At 34.3% G+C, this 15397-nt stretch overlaps 1 protein-coding gene and 1 long non-coding RNA gene across 3 annotated transcripts in view; one reads left to right on the plus strand and one right to left on the minus strand.

Moving 5' to 3' along the window:
* Positions 1–5401, minus strand: part of LOC115455761 (neprilysin-2) — a 50280-nt gene extending 44879 nt beyond the window's left edge. For both annotated transcript variants that reach the window (XM_037443890.1, XM_030184446.2), the window contains exon 1: positions 5044–5401. In XM_037443890.1, coding sequence (XP_037299787.1) covers positions 5044–5048 — 5 coding nt within the window. In that variant the 5' untranslated portion in view covers positions 5049–5401. The remainder of the gene's footprint in view (positions 1–5043) is intronic.
* LOC119190835 overlaps positions 1–14708 on the plus strand; it is a 43265-nt gene extending 28557 nt beyond the window's left edge. Inside the window, exons 2-3 of the long non-coding RNA XR_005113196.1 lie at positions 10568–10626; positions 11261–14708. This is a non-coding gene — a long non-coding RNA (uncharacterized LOC119190835). The remainder of the gene's footprint in view (positions 1–10567; positions 10627–11260) is intronic.
* The last annotated feature ends 689 nt before the right edge of the window (positions 14709–15397 follow it).

The following is a 15397-nucleotide window of genomic DNA, read 5'->3' on the forward strand; positions in this document are numbered from 1 at the left end:
ATATATTGTTGAATTTCAAAAAAAGAATCTTACAAATTTTGCTACACATTTTATTTTCTTCTAACAAAACAAACTATAAACAAAAAATACTGTTTAAGCCAGCCGCCCACATGCCCCGCACGTAACTGCACGGTTAATCAACAAGTATTCATATAACTAACATAAATATTCCATTGAAGAATTGTCTAATTAATACGAACAACAGCACATGTATCCCCTTTCAAATTTCCAAGATCTGAAGGCATACTATCCGTACTTAGTACCTTAAAAAAAATATATATTTCCAATGGTTTTTAACGATTGGTGAGGTAGGTGAATACTACATGTCAATCGAAATACATTCAAAGAAAACAATAATTTATTTTTAAAGTTTTGTTAAGTTTTTTATTTATTTATTTATTTATTTATTTATCACAAATTAATGTAAGTTTACAGTACTGACACCAAAACACTTACATTTTCATTAACAAAAATTTTAAACATAAAATTTAACAAATATAAACTCTATAAAACAAAGGATATCATTATTTCTTAACTAAAATTAAATTATTAAAAACTTAATACCTATACATATACTATGTGCACTTATTATAAACTATCTAGGAACAGCTTAATTACATTATATATATGGCGGGGTTTGTCATGAAAAAGGTCTAGATCTGCGTGTTGAGCGTGCATAGCGTTGAGTAGTGCGACGGCGCGGGCGGTAGGCGCCGCAACACCGCGGTGCGTGCGCACCCCTCGTGGCGCCGCGAACATCCTTCTGCGCCGACGTGGACCATCTGCGCTCTCCGCCCCGACCAGAAATCGAGCCGGAATGCAAGCTAGACCCACTTGTTCTAACGTGGTCGGATTGTCCACCTTGTTTATAAGGAGATGGTAGTAGTGGACTAAAAGTAAAACTGTATTTCCAAATAGTCTATTACTAACTGCAATAGGATATAAGTTTTTTTTTATTAGAAATTATTTATATGTGAAGAAAAGGTTATTTCAAATAATCTTCGATTTAAGTTAATCTGGAATATCTGTTTGAAGAGTACGTTGAAAGGTTTGAGATGGATCCATCATCACTATTCTATGCGAAGTTAACATCGGGGCACATGTAAAACGTAATATATTGTGTGTGATCACTTATATAAGTTACAATTAGTTTTATTACCATGTTTTCTTCCTAGTAATCGGGCTAGTTTATTTCAATTACATAGGTGCAATGATATATTTTGTACCGTATTTTTATTTCTTATACAATCTTATTCGCAGGTTACAATAATGAACGACACATACCTTGACGTCGCACGCACATATCGGCGACTTCGCAAAGCTTAAATTTGCGATAGGTGATAAATTTAATTCGCGTGTTCCGGTAACATGACGCCACACTTGTTGATAGTTGGTACTAGGTAATGGTCAGTTTCTATATTGACACTACCAAACAGCCCACATGTCACTTTCCACTAAATTTCGACGTTTATTCTATGGCAATTATTATGAATTTTATATTTGTGAAAACTTATTTGTATATCCCAGCAGTGGAATGGTTCCCCTGGCCATGCATATAATCTCCACGTTTCAAATGAACTTCATGCTAAAGAACATTTAAATCTAATGTATTCGTACTTCCAGAAATGTAAACACCTCTTAGGAATGATGTCTCGTGTTGTACTTATACAGGGTCATTTTGAAATTACTTTACTAAACCAATTTACATACATATTTTCATGGCAGTAACAGTTTACAATAAGTTTATCAAAATGTACATTTAAAATAAACAAAAATCTAAATAAATATCAGAAAATACTACTACTCTAAGAGTTTCGAGACAGAGACATCACACTTTTAATTAGAAATACAATCGCGCACACATCATATTCGGCCTGACTAGAAAATTATGGAAAAACTGAAACTCGGATATTTGTGGAAAATATTAGTTATTCCCTGGATAATTTTTAGCGCATCTTAGCGGAGGTAAAAACGGGTATGTGGTTTCATTTACTAACGCAAAGTCAAAATATAGATGGTGCAATTACGTAGGTTGTATTCCATGGTGTGACACCGCGTCGTAACTATATATAATATGACCATTGATTAAGTGTAGTTACGCGTGGTTCGAAGCGTAAACTTTAAAGAACCCGAAAATGATTGGGAAAGTAAATTTTTTATATATTGGAATTTAATTCGATCGACGATCACAATACTAAATTAAAACTTAGTATTGTGATCGTCTACTCAATTTGAGGTATTGAGCAGGTAATATGACCTACGTGCAATTGCATTCCTTCCTGGCTGTATTTTGAACCGCAAATACTTAATATTAGTTTCAGTTACATTATCTACACAATGTACAACACTATTATTGTGTTACTCAAGTCGTATTGTGTTTTGTAGTGTTGTTCCGTTGCAGGGCATGGGCTTTCTAATTGGAGTAAGGCTACACGGTATGGTTTCATTAAGACGAGGATTATTTTGATATAATATAAGTCAGGGGGACCTATTCTCTTTACATGGGGCATAGCCGCCTTTCTGCAATTACCGGCGATCTAATTGAAAGGCAGCTTTGATTGTCATATAGGTAAAATAATAGAAAATCCCCAATTTTCTATACGGCTATCAAAGCTTTCTTTCGATTAGAATTCCCGTGATTGCAAAAAGACGGATTCGGCCTCGTAGACGGAATAGGGATGATTGCATTATTATTTATTGCGTTGAATCCCAAACATTTGACCTTAGGAAAGTGAAAAATTTATAATGAATAGTTAAATCGCTACGTAATATTTATTGGTAAGATTTGGTTCAGAAACACAAACAAATAAATGAGTTCGTGACGAGACTCTTATAAAGCTAATTTCGTAATTAGATTGTTATTTTGGTCTTCATCTTTCCCTAAGAGACATCAGTTCTATGCGTCAATGCGGTTAGAATTCGATTTGATCGATTTCTAAGAAACTCATTTTTTGCTGAATAACCATAATTCAATATTAATTGTGTATCGTCATGGAATTTTACACGTGGTTTTGCGTGGTATTTAACGGATTAGTGCTTATAAAATTTACAGGTTTATTTTTTAAATTTACGAATTTGAGGATGGAAATATGGAATGGTCATAAAAGTAAGCAAAAATATTTTGTTAAGTATCTATAGTACCTATATATTAAAATACTGCATATTTTGTACTTATCACGGTGTTGTGGCCGGAAAGGCGAAGATTTTAAAACTGTCTTACGAAATTTAGTTACCTCGAACCTCACCACAGGACTTCCGGGACCATGCGCCGTCACATTTTGCTAATCGCTTTGTTCTCAAGAATACCATGGTTTGATAAAGAATATGAGATTGAATACTCGTTAACAATGACCACTCCAATAAACAGGTAGAGGTGCTAAGTTCTGGCGCACACGAAATATCAGACGCCTGTCATATTTAATAAAAGAAAAATTGCAGTCAAATATTTGCTTACTATACAATTTTAAGTAAAACTTCTACTGAATTTGGTGTTATGATAGGATTGATATGAGAAATAGCAGCTACTTTTTTACATAATAAGTGATATCAGTTTAAAAAAATAAACATGAGTTTTATTTTATTACGCGCTTCTAAGGCGTTTTACTAGAAATACTTATTTAACTACACGTCGCGCGTATCTAAAACTATTATTATCTTATATTGATAACCTTCTTCTCTGATCTTTATCAATTCATACATTAACGACAAATCACAGATTCATTCGTCTCGAAATCAAGAAATTACAGAAACCAAGAAATTGGCATTTAGCTTAAGATAAGGGCAGATTTTATAAAATTCCACTTCAGAAGGTACAAAGGGGATTAATCATAATAATTATCGAACCTCATACGATACAGGCATGCAAAGCCGCGGGCAAAGCTAATTTTCTAAACACTAGTTCAATATCCAATATCAGAGTGGAAATGGTGCGCAAAGATTTTATATTATGATAACGTGTATCGATTATAGTCGAAATCAAGGCGCCGGGTTGTACCTGCATTTCTTACACAAAATAGGCATGCGTGTTTAGTACGTGGTGCTTCCCGGCTCTGAGCGCTTCTAATTTTACCACCGGAGATTAATCCCTAATCAACACGACTGAACGATAGGCGTTACTCCCCTGCTAATGACTTGAATATGAAAATTAATAACTAGCGAAATGGGCTTCGTAGGTGAAGCGCAGCCGTGTCCGATGACCGCCGAGCGATCGCTTTAATTCCATTTTGCTTTGTTTATAATGTAAATCATCAAATCCACACGACTTCTGATGTCTTTTATTTTAGCGATACAAATATTTTTTTTATTATAAATATGAATCATATATTATTATATTATAATAATATTTCATATTTTATTATAATAATACATCATTACAAACGCACGTAGGTATTAGGTAAAGAATGCGTAAAACACTCGTGATGGTCACTGATATAGACGTACAAATGGCTATTTGTTTGTTTAATAACTTTGTTATCCTTGACAGCGGATACGTTATCTTAATAAAACTATCCACATATTGAAAATTTAATACGAACGACACTAATAATTACAATACCAAATTACTTTTTCACGCCTTTTACTAAACAAGAGCAAAGAGCGTCTTATTTTACTAAGTAAACATATTTTGATGAACCATTAAAATTTTCTAGGTATAAAACATTTGAAATGATCGCTGGTTGCTTCAATATTTAAACAAATAGGCTTTTTATTGCTATCATAACTGTCAAAACACTTATGTGGAATACAAATAGAACGAGCGAGCAGCCATTAATATTATCATAATATGTACCAGATATTATAAAAGTAGGAATTAACAAAACAACAAGATGATTTCTAATTTACTCAAAATTATTAAGTATTCTTACGAACCTAATTGGAAAATTGTTTCATAACAATTTTTTACCTATTAAATAAAGTTTCAATTACTAGACACCGTTTAATAAAAAATACAAGTAGGAACACAAAATATATCGCAAAGCAAATGAAGGTAGTTGAAAGAGAACAAAATAGTTATTTAGGAATAAATAATAGTATAATACTAACCTCATTGAAAGTGGTGTTTGTTTTTGTAGTGGTGATGTCGAAGGCGGTTGTAAGTTAAGCGGGAGTCATGCGGCAAGCACGAAGAGAGCGCGGGCGCGGGCGTCGCGAGCGGCACGCAGGCAAAGAGTCGCGCCCGTCGGCGGCCGACTAACCCTCCGAGTTGCGAGCGATACGCGAGTAGGCACTCAGCCCACCACAGATCACCACCGCCTATTAGCAACCTGCCAATTGCTCATCAACGACTCTTCGATACGTTACCACGGGATCTAACCTAAGTGGCTCGGCGTGGTTGTTACTCGAGTCGCTCAAGTCGGCCGCTACTACGTTGTGACCGCGGTGCGACTGAGTCGCGCGCCCACCCGACGTTCACTTTTATATATTTCCCCTTCTCGCGAGGGCTTAACAACATTTTTCTTTACTCCGTCGAAGACCCATGAGTCTGTATACCATTGACCCGCGACAGGTACAAACGGATTAGCCCATCCTCCATTTTCCACGGCGCGACGTTATCGTAAATTCGTTAAGCTTAATCTTTGTAAACTTCTATATTACTAACAGGTAACTATATGTTTTATGGCTACAATAAATTGTACTGTATACCGAGGTGGATAGAAACTACAGGACGTAAACGATCGCAATTTATTTTCAGATTATTAAGCATATAAATTTACTGAACTGCAATCACTTTAAAATTGGATATTCTTATCATTCTTAACTTAGATTCAGCCTAAAATGTGTTTGTATATATAGTCGGTTTATCTTTGCAATAATCTAAATCAAAGTTTTCATTATTTTCACCTGCTGATTCAATTCACCCCGTTTAATGTAGTCGTACCCGTATCAGTAAATATATTACATTTTCGTGACACTTATCGCTGTATGCGTCACAGCTAATGGTTAAAACACGTTTTAAATCTGGGCTTAATGCCGCGTCCCTTAAAACAAGTAATTTTAACCTTAGATTTAGGCGCTGTGGCGTCTCTGGATGATACTCGGAAATATTTAATAACTTTAGCAAGAAAGTCCCCGTGGACTTGGCAGTGTTTCGAATGATTTACTAGCAGTCAGACAACATTTATATTTTATAGGGTTTTGGTTTATTTAAGAGTCTAAAAGTATAATTTGCCTGTTATTTACTTATGTTCTAATGTATCTTAACTATAATGAAATTTAATTAAATAAATTTAAAATGTGACCCGAAGTCTGTGAAGTTTAGCTTTAGACCTTTTGGTTAGACTACGTGTAGAAGTAAATATAATTTATTTCCCTATATTTAACTCACTTGATCTATCCTATATCAGTTTTACAACTGACGTGGCGAGAGGTTTATTATATATGTCATAATAGTACAAAAATACTGTTAGCACACTTGATGAAGGCCGGTTGCGCCTCTGTCCACTGCTGCAGATTAAGCGTAATAGTATTATTATATTATAAAACAACAATAGCTTATTATAATATATTTGTGTCTATAATTACACAAAATTCTGACACTTGTTAAAAAATGGTGACAAAATATGAGTAATTAGTAAGTATACAAAATATTAACACGTTATAGTGATTAAACATCGAGTTGCTCTCGATAATGGCGACTTATCAAATAAGAGTGACAAAATAAAGTAATTATTGTACATGCCAAATAAATAATGTTTCTGAATAATAGGCGTATTGGACGGACAATATATAAACTTGATAAATAATAGGTAGTGATAAAATATGATGTGCACCGAACAGGCACAGATAGAGATGACCTTAAGTTGAGATACAACGCGTGCGTCATGGGTACAGAGAACTACGACTTTTTGTGCCTAATGTACCAGAAACGGTACAAGATTTTTTTTGGGGATTAGGTAAACATACTTGGTGCTGAGCACGAACCCGCGACTATCGATACACAGCTGGCTCGTCGACCGCTGGGGCCTGTTGAATGCTTGAATGAACAGTTTACAAAATGAGAACGGTAATACGCTAAATTAAGTTTTGAATGGCCGTGACTCATAGATTCTTTTGATATTTTGCAACATTGTAAAACACATAGATTGTGGATAACTGCTTAAAGTTTTCCTTTAGCGTTATTATGCGCCCGAATTATGAGAAATCAGTTTACGATATGTTAATTCATAACTTTAGTCGTGTATCAAGTTGAACAGGAAAAAGTTATAATATTTTATTTACGCATATATATTTTTTACCTGTTGTCTGTACGTATTATAAAGATATCGTTTTACTCGACCTTGCAGCCGAGCCGGCGTTCTGCGAAAATGTTTTTACCGGTTCTAATTTAATTTACTGGAAGCATCAAGCAGGGTACTTTGGAAAATTATTTTGGAAACTTTTTTTGTCTATGAGTTTTATTTAACTGGGATATAAAAGACGTGACCCTGCGCGGTGTAGCGTGTATCGAGTTTCTACGCTGAATAACGACTGAGTAAGTCATTCGACATAACTCAAGAGAAACTACGCACGCTGTTCCAAAACATTAAACATAAAGGCCCTAAATGGCCAGTACACATATAACATAATATTTGTTCGACAGATTTATAACTTTATAATTAATGATGTAAATAATTAGGGAACATGTATGTAAAAAAATTGCCACGAACAATCAGGATAATGGCAAAGTACTTAAATTTTATAGAATTAAAACGCCATTTGGGTTTAACCATGTCAGTCCATTTTAGTTAACCAAAGGAACACTTTAGTTGTTGGGGAATAATTCCATCCAAATAACTTTTAAATGGTACTATTCTGAAAAGGCGCGTAGAAATTTTTAAAAAGCGTGACCATTACGATCCTGTCTTCGATAACAACATGCGTAGTAAGCAACTCTGACAAAGTACAGTAATTTGCGAAATTGTAATCAATAGGCTAGTAAATGACTTTTTCAAACACATTTATCAAAAATGTAAATCATCCAAAATGTAATGAAAAGAATTTTCAAAATCCAGGCAATGTACATGAGTTATAAGGGCTTAAAATTTGGTGGAACGGGTAGCTGTCAACAGTAATAGCAAACTTTGACATCACTGTGCGTGCAATAATGCTGCGTGCTTGAGAGAGATAGCGCGACAACCTTACCGCGCACCCACTTATGTTTACAACAATATTTTAAATACGAATAACTTCTTTATTTCACAATGACTTTTGATGGTTATTTCACAGCATAATTTATTTTTCTTATTATTTTCTATTACATATTTTTATATGTAATAATTAAATATGTATAAAATCAATCATACGATACTACTACTCTATTCCAACAATCAGGTTGCAAAAGTTCTGCTGCTCCGCGCCAGCCCCAGCATAATGATTTTCGTTAATAACAGATGTATGCAACTAGTATCACTAACGATTTTGTGACGAACAATTGTTAAATTTATTACTTCGCCGTGACATAAATAAGAATTGTGATGCCACTGAAATGAATACAGATTGTGCTGTGGTAACAAGATAAAATAGGCACGTGGCGAACGATTATATTAATTATAGAATACACAGTACAATGGTCGACCGGACAAAATACAAAAAGATTTGAGTGTTTTGGGTGTGTTTGTTTTTAATTTGAACGAAACAATTCTCTATCGAAAAGTTAAAGTATACTATAAGCGATGTTGTGACGTTGGTTTAATGACGTGCCACAATCCCTTTCCGCAAGACGCGCTGTCTCCCTAATCTTTGATGGCTCATCCTCTCCCAGAGGCTGTCCTGAGCCGAGGGTCGTAACCCGTTAGTGGGTTGCTCTCAGCATGGGGAATTAATTTTGCAAGGGACGCGAGCGCTTAAAACGCTCACCTACAAGTAATGTTAAAAAAGACACGACTAATAGAAAAACGTCGCGTTGTGACTGAAAACGCTTACTTATAAATGAAATTTTGTCACATCTGTATCGTTTATTCATTGTTTATAAAAAACTTACATAATATTCTCACCTGTAACGATACCTAATAAAACACCTCAAACCATTGGATTTTGATTATGATCGAATATAAATAAATAAAGTGTCCACGTGCATGCCTCTTAATTTTTTATATCGTTCAATTTATGAACCAATTTGAAATACTGTTGTAACACTTTCGACATGGTTGTGTATGCATTCAATAAATAGATACATAATTGTTTCACTTTCTGTCCCCCCAGTCAAGGACACAGCGTGATGTTATTTAAACATGGCCATGTAAAAGAAGCTGTAATACATTATTTTAATAAACAATCACACAGACTGGTGCGTTACATGTAAAATAATATTGACACAACGGTCTCACATAATATGAACATTCAATGATATGAGAAATAGTTGAACGACTATTTCTAGTGGAGCGGGTAAGTAGCTGACATTGTAACGAGACATAGTCAGTTCGTTCCCTGTATTGGCTCAAATATATGTAAATACTATATAAACTAAACAAAGCAGTGTACGCTTTATGGTATACTATTTAAAACGTAAATAAGTAAATACTTACAATTCCTCCCTATCTTTCTGTTTGATTAGTATCGTTGCGGGATACTGACAAATTGGTTTGGGTCGGTGTTATAAAACGCGTGCTGCTGCTGTATGCTGATCCTGGCTTACAGCAGTTGTAGTGGTGGGAGTGAGGACGGGAAATTCTCTATATATACAACTTCCATATTTTTCGCATTTTCGTAAAACCTACGAAGCTAAAATTAGTCTTCGTTCTTTGGCTAATCACGTAGTACCCAAAGTCGGTGATATTCAGTTACCTTAACTTATGTTTACACGAACGTTAGACATCGAAATAAAACTGGATTTCGGAATTTTGTCACGGTTTTATATATTATAATTTTCTATCGACGTTTGGAAGACTTTGCATTCTTAATGGGGCGGACTTAGGTGTTGCGCATCCGATAAGTCAAAGTTTCAAGTAAGTTTTTATAGGTGGCAGAGATTTGTATTGACAGGCTATTCAATACACGGCTGCTCAGCGACGAAAAAATAATTCATACTGCTCCATATTTTTAAATGCAATATTGTGTTTTGTGTCCAGTTCAACAGTTGATAACTGGTGGTAGGTCTCTCATATGTGACAGTTCGCTTGGGTAGTTACCACCGCAATGTCTATTTCTGCCACCAAGCAGCAGTGTGTAGTCACGGTTGTGTTCCGGTTTGAAGGACATCGTAGCCAGCGTAAGTACTGGACATAATGAGACTTAACATCTTATGGCTCAGGATGGCGAGCGCAGTGGAATACCAAACAATACTTTGTAATTCAAGGCGTTGGATGGTGTTTCTACTGTTTATGGGCGGTTGTAACGCTTACCATCAGGCGTACGGCAAGCTCGTCTCGTCATTCAAAGCAATAAAAAAAAATATTATTATAACTATCTGGACAGCGACTAGAAAACCAATGTAAACATATTTTATTCGCATTTGATTCTGTAGAATTGTCTATTCTTAAACATGAAATTTGATATACCAATTTATATCTATTCATCATAATTAAATACTTGTTCTTCTCTGAATGTGATTTAGTTAGAATAATAAATATTTCTAGCTGATTGTTTGCAGAAGCAAGAGTGTCTCGTCGATGTGCGCGGCAAACCTGGAACTGCTCGGCCAGAATCTAGGTTAGTTTGGAGAGCCTTTTTTATAGTAATTATTATTAATACAAAGCGTTCGCATCATTGGTTTCCATGGTCTATTTTCATGTGTCGATCTAATATAAAATCATAAATGTTAATTAGATAATCTTTCATTATAACATTATATCTACTTTTAAGATCACATGTATACTCTATATGGGTGAAGTCATGAGTAAAATTATAAGTAAATATAAATGATCATCTGTCATATTGATATCCAACTTATTCGTTATTTATTTCTGGAATTATTATTTTTGTTTTTACTTGATTAGATGGAACATATTCTATATGTATGTATAGAATATATTATACTTACTTATATTGAATTGTCGTAGTCTAATTGATGCACAATTTTTATTCCATCACTAATTAATGCTGCATTATTTTTATTTTTAACTGCTGCATTTTGTTGACAAACATGTTACAATGGCCGCGCAAAAAGGTTAATTTAATTGGATGACAAGATTTATTATACTCTTATTATACACTAGGTTTTGCTCGCGGCTCCGCTCCATATAAGATCTCTCCCATAAATAAGTCCTATTATACACATTATTAAATCAACCTATAAGATAAAGGTTTGTGTGTCAAATTTATTTTTTTTATTGTGGCTCGGTAGAGTGGCTTCTCTGCACCTGACGTTAAGCGAAGTGAAGCCTGTAGAAAGTGCCGACCGGCCAAAGATACAAACATCCCCTGACGGTCGGCACAGTCTTGCTGCCCTGCATAATTGCTTCTGTACGCTCCGCTTGAAGGACCCCAAGTTATAGGAAGGAGGGAACACGAATGCTGGCAAACCATTCCACAGCCTGATTCCTTGTGCGGCACCTGGATGAGTTTCCAAACTTTTTGATTCGCGCCAAGATGGAAAACACCACCAAGCGGTGTTTCCGAAAGCCAGCACGCGTGGTACTGGAAAGGAAAGGTTTTTACATCAGGTCATCGGTTTCTGCGTCTACAGCTAACATACAGATTTTGACATTTATAATATTAGGGTTTTACGTCTAATAACATACCACGTAGGTTCATGTCACATCTATGACCCAGCCGATGTTTGGGTAGTCAAAGGGCATTCAACTCTTTTACATATTTATTTTTATTATAATATAAACACTGTAATAGTTAGGTAACAAACACTAAGGCGGAGTAATATAATGCACGCATTAAATTATATAAAAGCTAACAAAGTAGGGAAATGGAAATGCTTACGCAAATCTTAATAGGCAAATCTGTAGTTAGCCGACAAAATAAATCGTGAGCGAATCATGGTGTCACAAGTATAAACAGAATGCTCACATTAAACTGTTCGGCTCGGGATATACATTATACACTGCCATTAGTTTAATGGACAATATTAAAAAGCGTAGATTACTTAATTCATACACGCTTACGTCTTTTATTTCTGATGGGATAGGTAGAAAGGCAATTAGTAAACACTGTTCATCACACCATGTGATGGAATATACCGTCATATGGTGTAATGAGGGCGAGCAGTAAATTCATAATTTTGAAGTCAAAAGCGTTAAATCCCTAACAGTTCAAATTGTCAGCAAGAAACTCTTAATATTCTAAACGTAGCAAATTGACAACACAAAGTAAATGCGGATGTTGCAAAATGTTAGCGGAACCATCCGCTACTGCCGTTATAGGTTTTTACAAACTTCCTTTATTTAATGTCATTTGACATTGTGATTACCGGATTTGAATTTCTAAATGTTGCCCGTTATGGCATTAATATAGCGATTCCAATATGAAATGTGTAACGTACCCATCAACTGGTTTGTATAACCTTAACACACATTCAACGCGTTAAATAAACGTGGAAACTCTTTATTTTACTAAAAATATAAGTACTTGCAAATATCCCGGTCTTGTATAATATAATAGATATGGCTAATGGGAAAGAAGATCCTATGTGCGATAATAGTGTTAATTACTTCATGAGTCTATCCCGTCTATCAACTGTAAGCCACGATTAGCAACAAGTATTTTAATGAAAGCGAGTATAAAAGCTCGTGGACTTTTTAAAAAAATAGCAGTTGAGAAAGAAATTATTTTCCACTATCTCTCGAAATGCGGAAGACAACAAATTACTAAAATGGTAAATTTATTTTGAAGACATTTATAACGTAATGTAATATTCTATCTCCTTTTTCTTTATGTTCAGACATTAAGTTCGATATTATATTACGCGTATTTTGAATGGTGTATTTGTTGTATTATAATATGTAGTTATTTTCTAATGTTATATATATTAAGTATTTGATGTTATATGTGTTCTATTATACTACTTAAGTAGTAATTTCTAATCCCTTTTATTACTCGATAAGATCGCCATTTGTACTTCCTGTTTGTTTATATTCTTTATTGTAAGTATATAAACTTTTCTATAAGACTTGATGTACTTACAATAACGAGTTTTATTAAATACATAACGGAAAAGACCAGTTGTTTACTTCGTAAAGTTATAACACGTTGGTGTATAAAATTTCAATGATGAGACATCTCTTTCAATTGTTAGAAGAGGTTGTCGACCCAGAGTCACAGGATTCACAACCCACACACGGTGAGTCGGAATATCTACCTTGTTCAGCTGAGACATAAAAAAAATAAATTTACATACACCCACATTCGCGTCTTTTGTCCTCGAGGGGTAGGCAGAGGCGTTATACCAAAGTACCCAAACTTCGCTGTTACCGGTCTCAAGATTTAATAGGGGTTGTATTGCCTTTTGCCGGATCGGTTACACTCTGGCTGAACTAAACATATTGATACATAATATACAGACTAATAGGATTAACGTGCTCCATTAGGCATACTGTTTTCAATCATGATTTAAGTAAGTATTATATTTAAGTACTGGCATTGCAGATGTTGATGGGCGGCGGTGTATACTTACTAACAAGTGAACCGTATGCCTGTTTGCCTCCTATAACCTACAACATAAAAAAGTAAGGAATATCAGGAATTCCGTCCCAAGTTAAAAGTATGGTGGTCATAGAATTTGTGTTTTGGATCATAGAATAGCTGTATGGATACAATTGAAATTACAGCTTCTTATTCACATACCAATATATATTGCTTTCCTTAAAGACCAATATGAAACCTATGTATCTTCAGTTATGGGCCATTCAGGCCACTAATTAACTTCAGGTGAACAATGTGCACGTTTACCGGTGCCATGAAAAAACCTATCTGGCAATCACTATTAAAACTAAAACCTCCGGGGATTATACTAATTTTAATAAAACCGTCATTAATTTTGCCAAATATGCATTTTATTATTGTGCGAATGGTTAGTATAGGGAAAAGAAATCGATTTATGGTAGCAAATTCTCTTTTATAAATACAGATATTTTCTCCCTTATAACTTTTACTATAATTCTCTGCCCACTGCATTGTGGGCAGTTTCTCCTCCGTTACGATATTTTTTATCCCAAAATTGAACTGTAAACATTACTAATCAGTTTAAGCTAATGATAATCCAGAAAAACTACGTTTAAGTTCTTCATACAATTCATGAATGAAAATAAAAATATTTAACACATTTATCAAAACGAAGAAACCTGCTCAATGTATATCAAATTTACGAAACAAAAATACGTCATATTTTTATTTAGCCTACTTGTTATGTGTTTTTTGTTTTACGGTGAGCCTGCAGTGATCACGGCATGGCCATCCATGTTGCCACTGGCATAGTAAACTCGTGTAAAGGTCATTGTTCACAATGGTTCTTGCATGTTAATGAACGTACACTCATCACTTCCGCAAATCACAGCCAACTGTGCATTATATTGTTATCTATTTGCAGGATATTCCTTTCCTTTGTACGTCCATTTTGTAATAACATTGTTTATTTTACCTATACTGCGGTGAGTAATACGCGAACAGCTGTGATGCCCCAAGACTTCATATCTTAATTTTTCTTTGCGGTATGTAAGGTTAACGCAATAATGATGCCTGACGGTTGTTCGAAATTTTTACAGTTCCACTATTTATTATGTTATGAAAAGATTATGTATTTAATATTGTATGCACAAAATAATGAATGATTTTTTTTATTTATTTAGTGAATCGTACTTTTAAAATATGTATTGTTTACATTATAAACTCGTCTTTTTTGTTTGATTTGATTTCGTCTTTTTGATTTAAATAATAAGTCGACTCCGTTACACTAATAACTTACGTACTATTGTGTTTTAAACAATACAGGATGTACTATATATGTTTGTTATTATATAATGATATAAGTACTTTAAGGTACATATAGCATCACAATGATAATATGCTCATATATTTCCAATTCATTTTGATCGGTAGTTGGGGCATTTTTTGGCAGACCTATGTTGAAGTCGAGTGAGGTGATATATTGTTTTAAGCAAAATTAAAGATAGAAAACATTAAATAACTATTTTTGTATTATTTTAATGCTATTCTATGTAGATCAATGCGTATTGTGCGCTGTGTATGTATAATAAAACTACTTGGACGGGGCTCTGTGCGGGACATTCTTTAATAATATCGATAGTAGATTTATTATTTTAAGTTATCTTTTCATCATTTGAATTTTTCGTCTTAAGACAACGTTCACGACATTAAGTAAATAAGTTGATTTTGGAATTATATTTTTTTACCGCAAAATTATTATTTTACAGATACCAAAATAATGTTTTTCTAATTTTGTCTTCTCTTTTGTACATAATGTTATATAAAATTCTGTTATATCTCACAGAAAGGCGTTTGCTTGATATCTCCC

Source organism: Manduca sexta, chromosome 27, assembly GCF_014839805.1.
Source record: "Manduca sexta isolate Smith_Timp_Sample1 chromosome 27, JHU_Msex_v1.0, whole genome shotgun sequence".
Lineage (NCBI taxonomy): Eukaryota > Metazoa > Arthropoda > Insecta > Lepidoptera > Sphingidae > Manduca > Manduca sexta.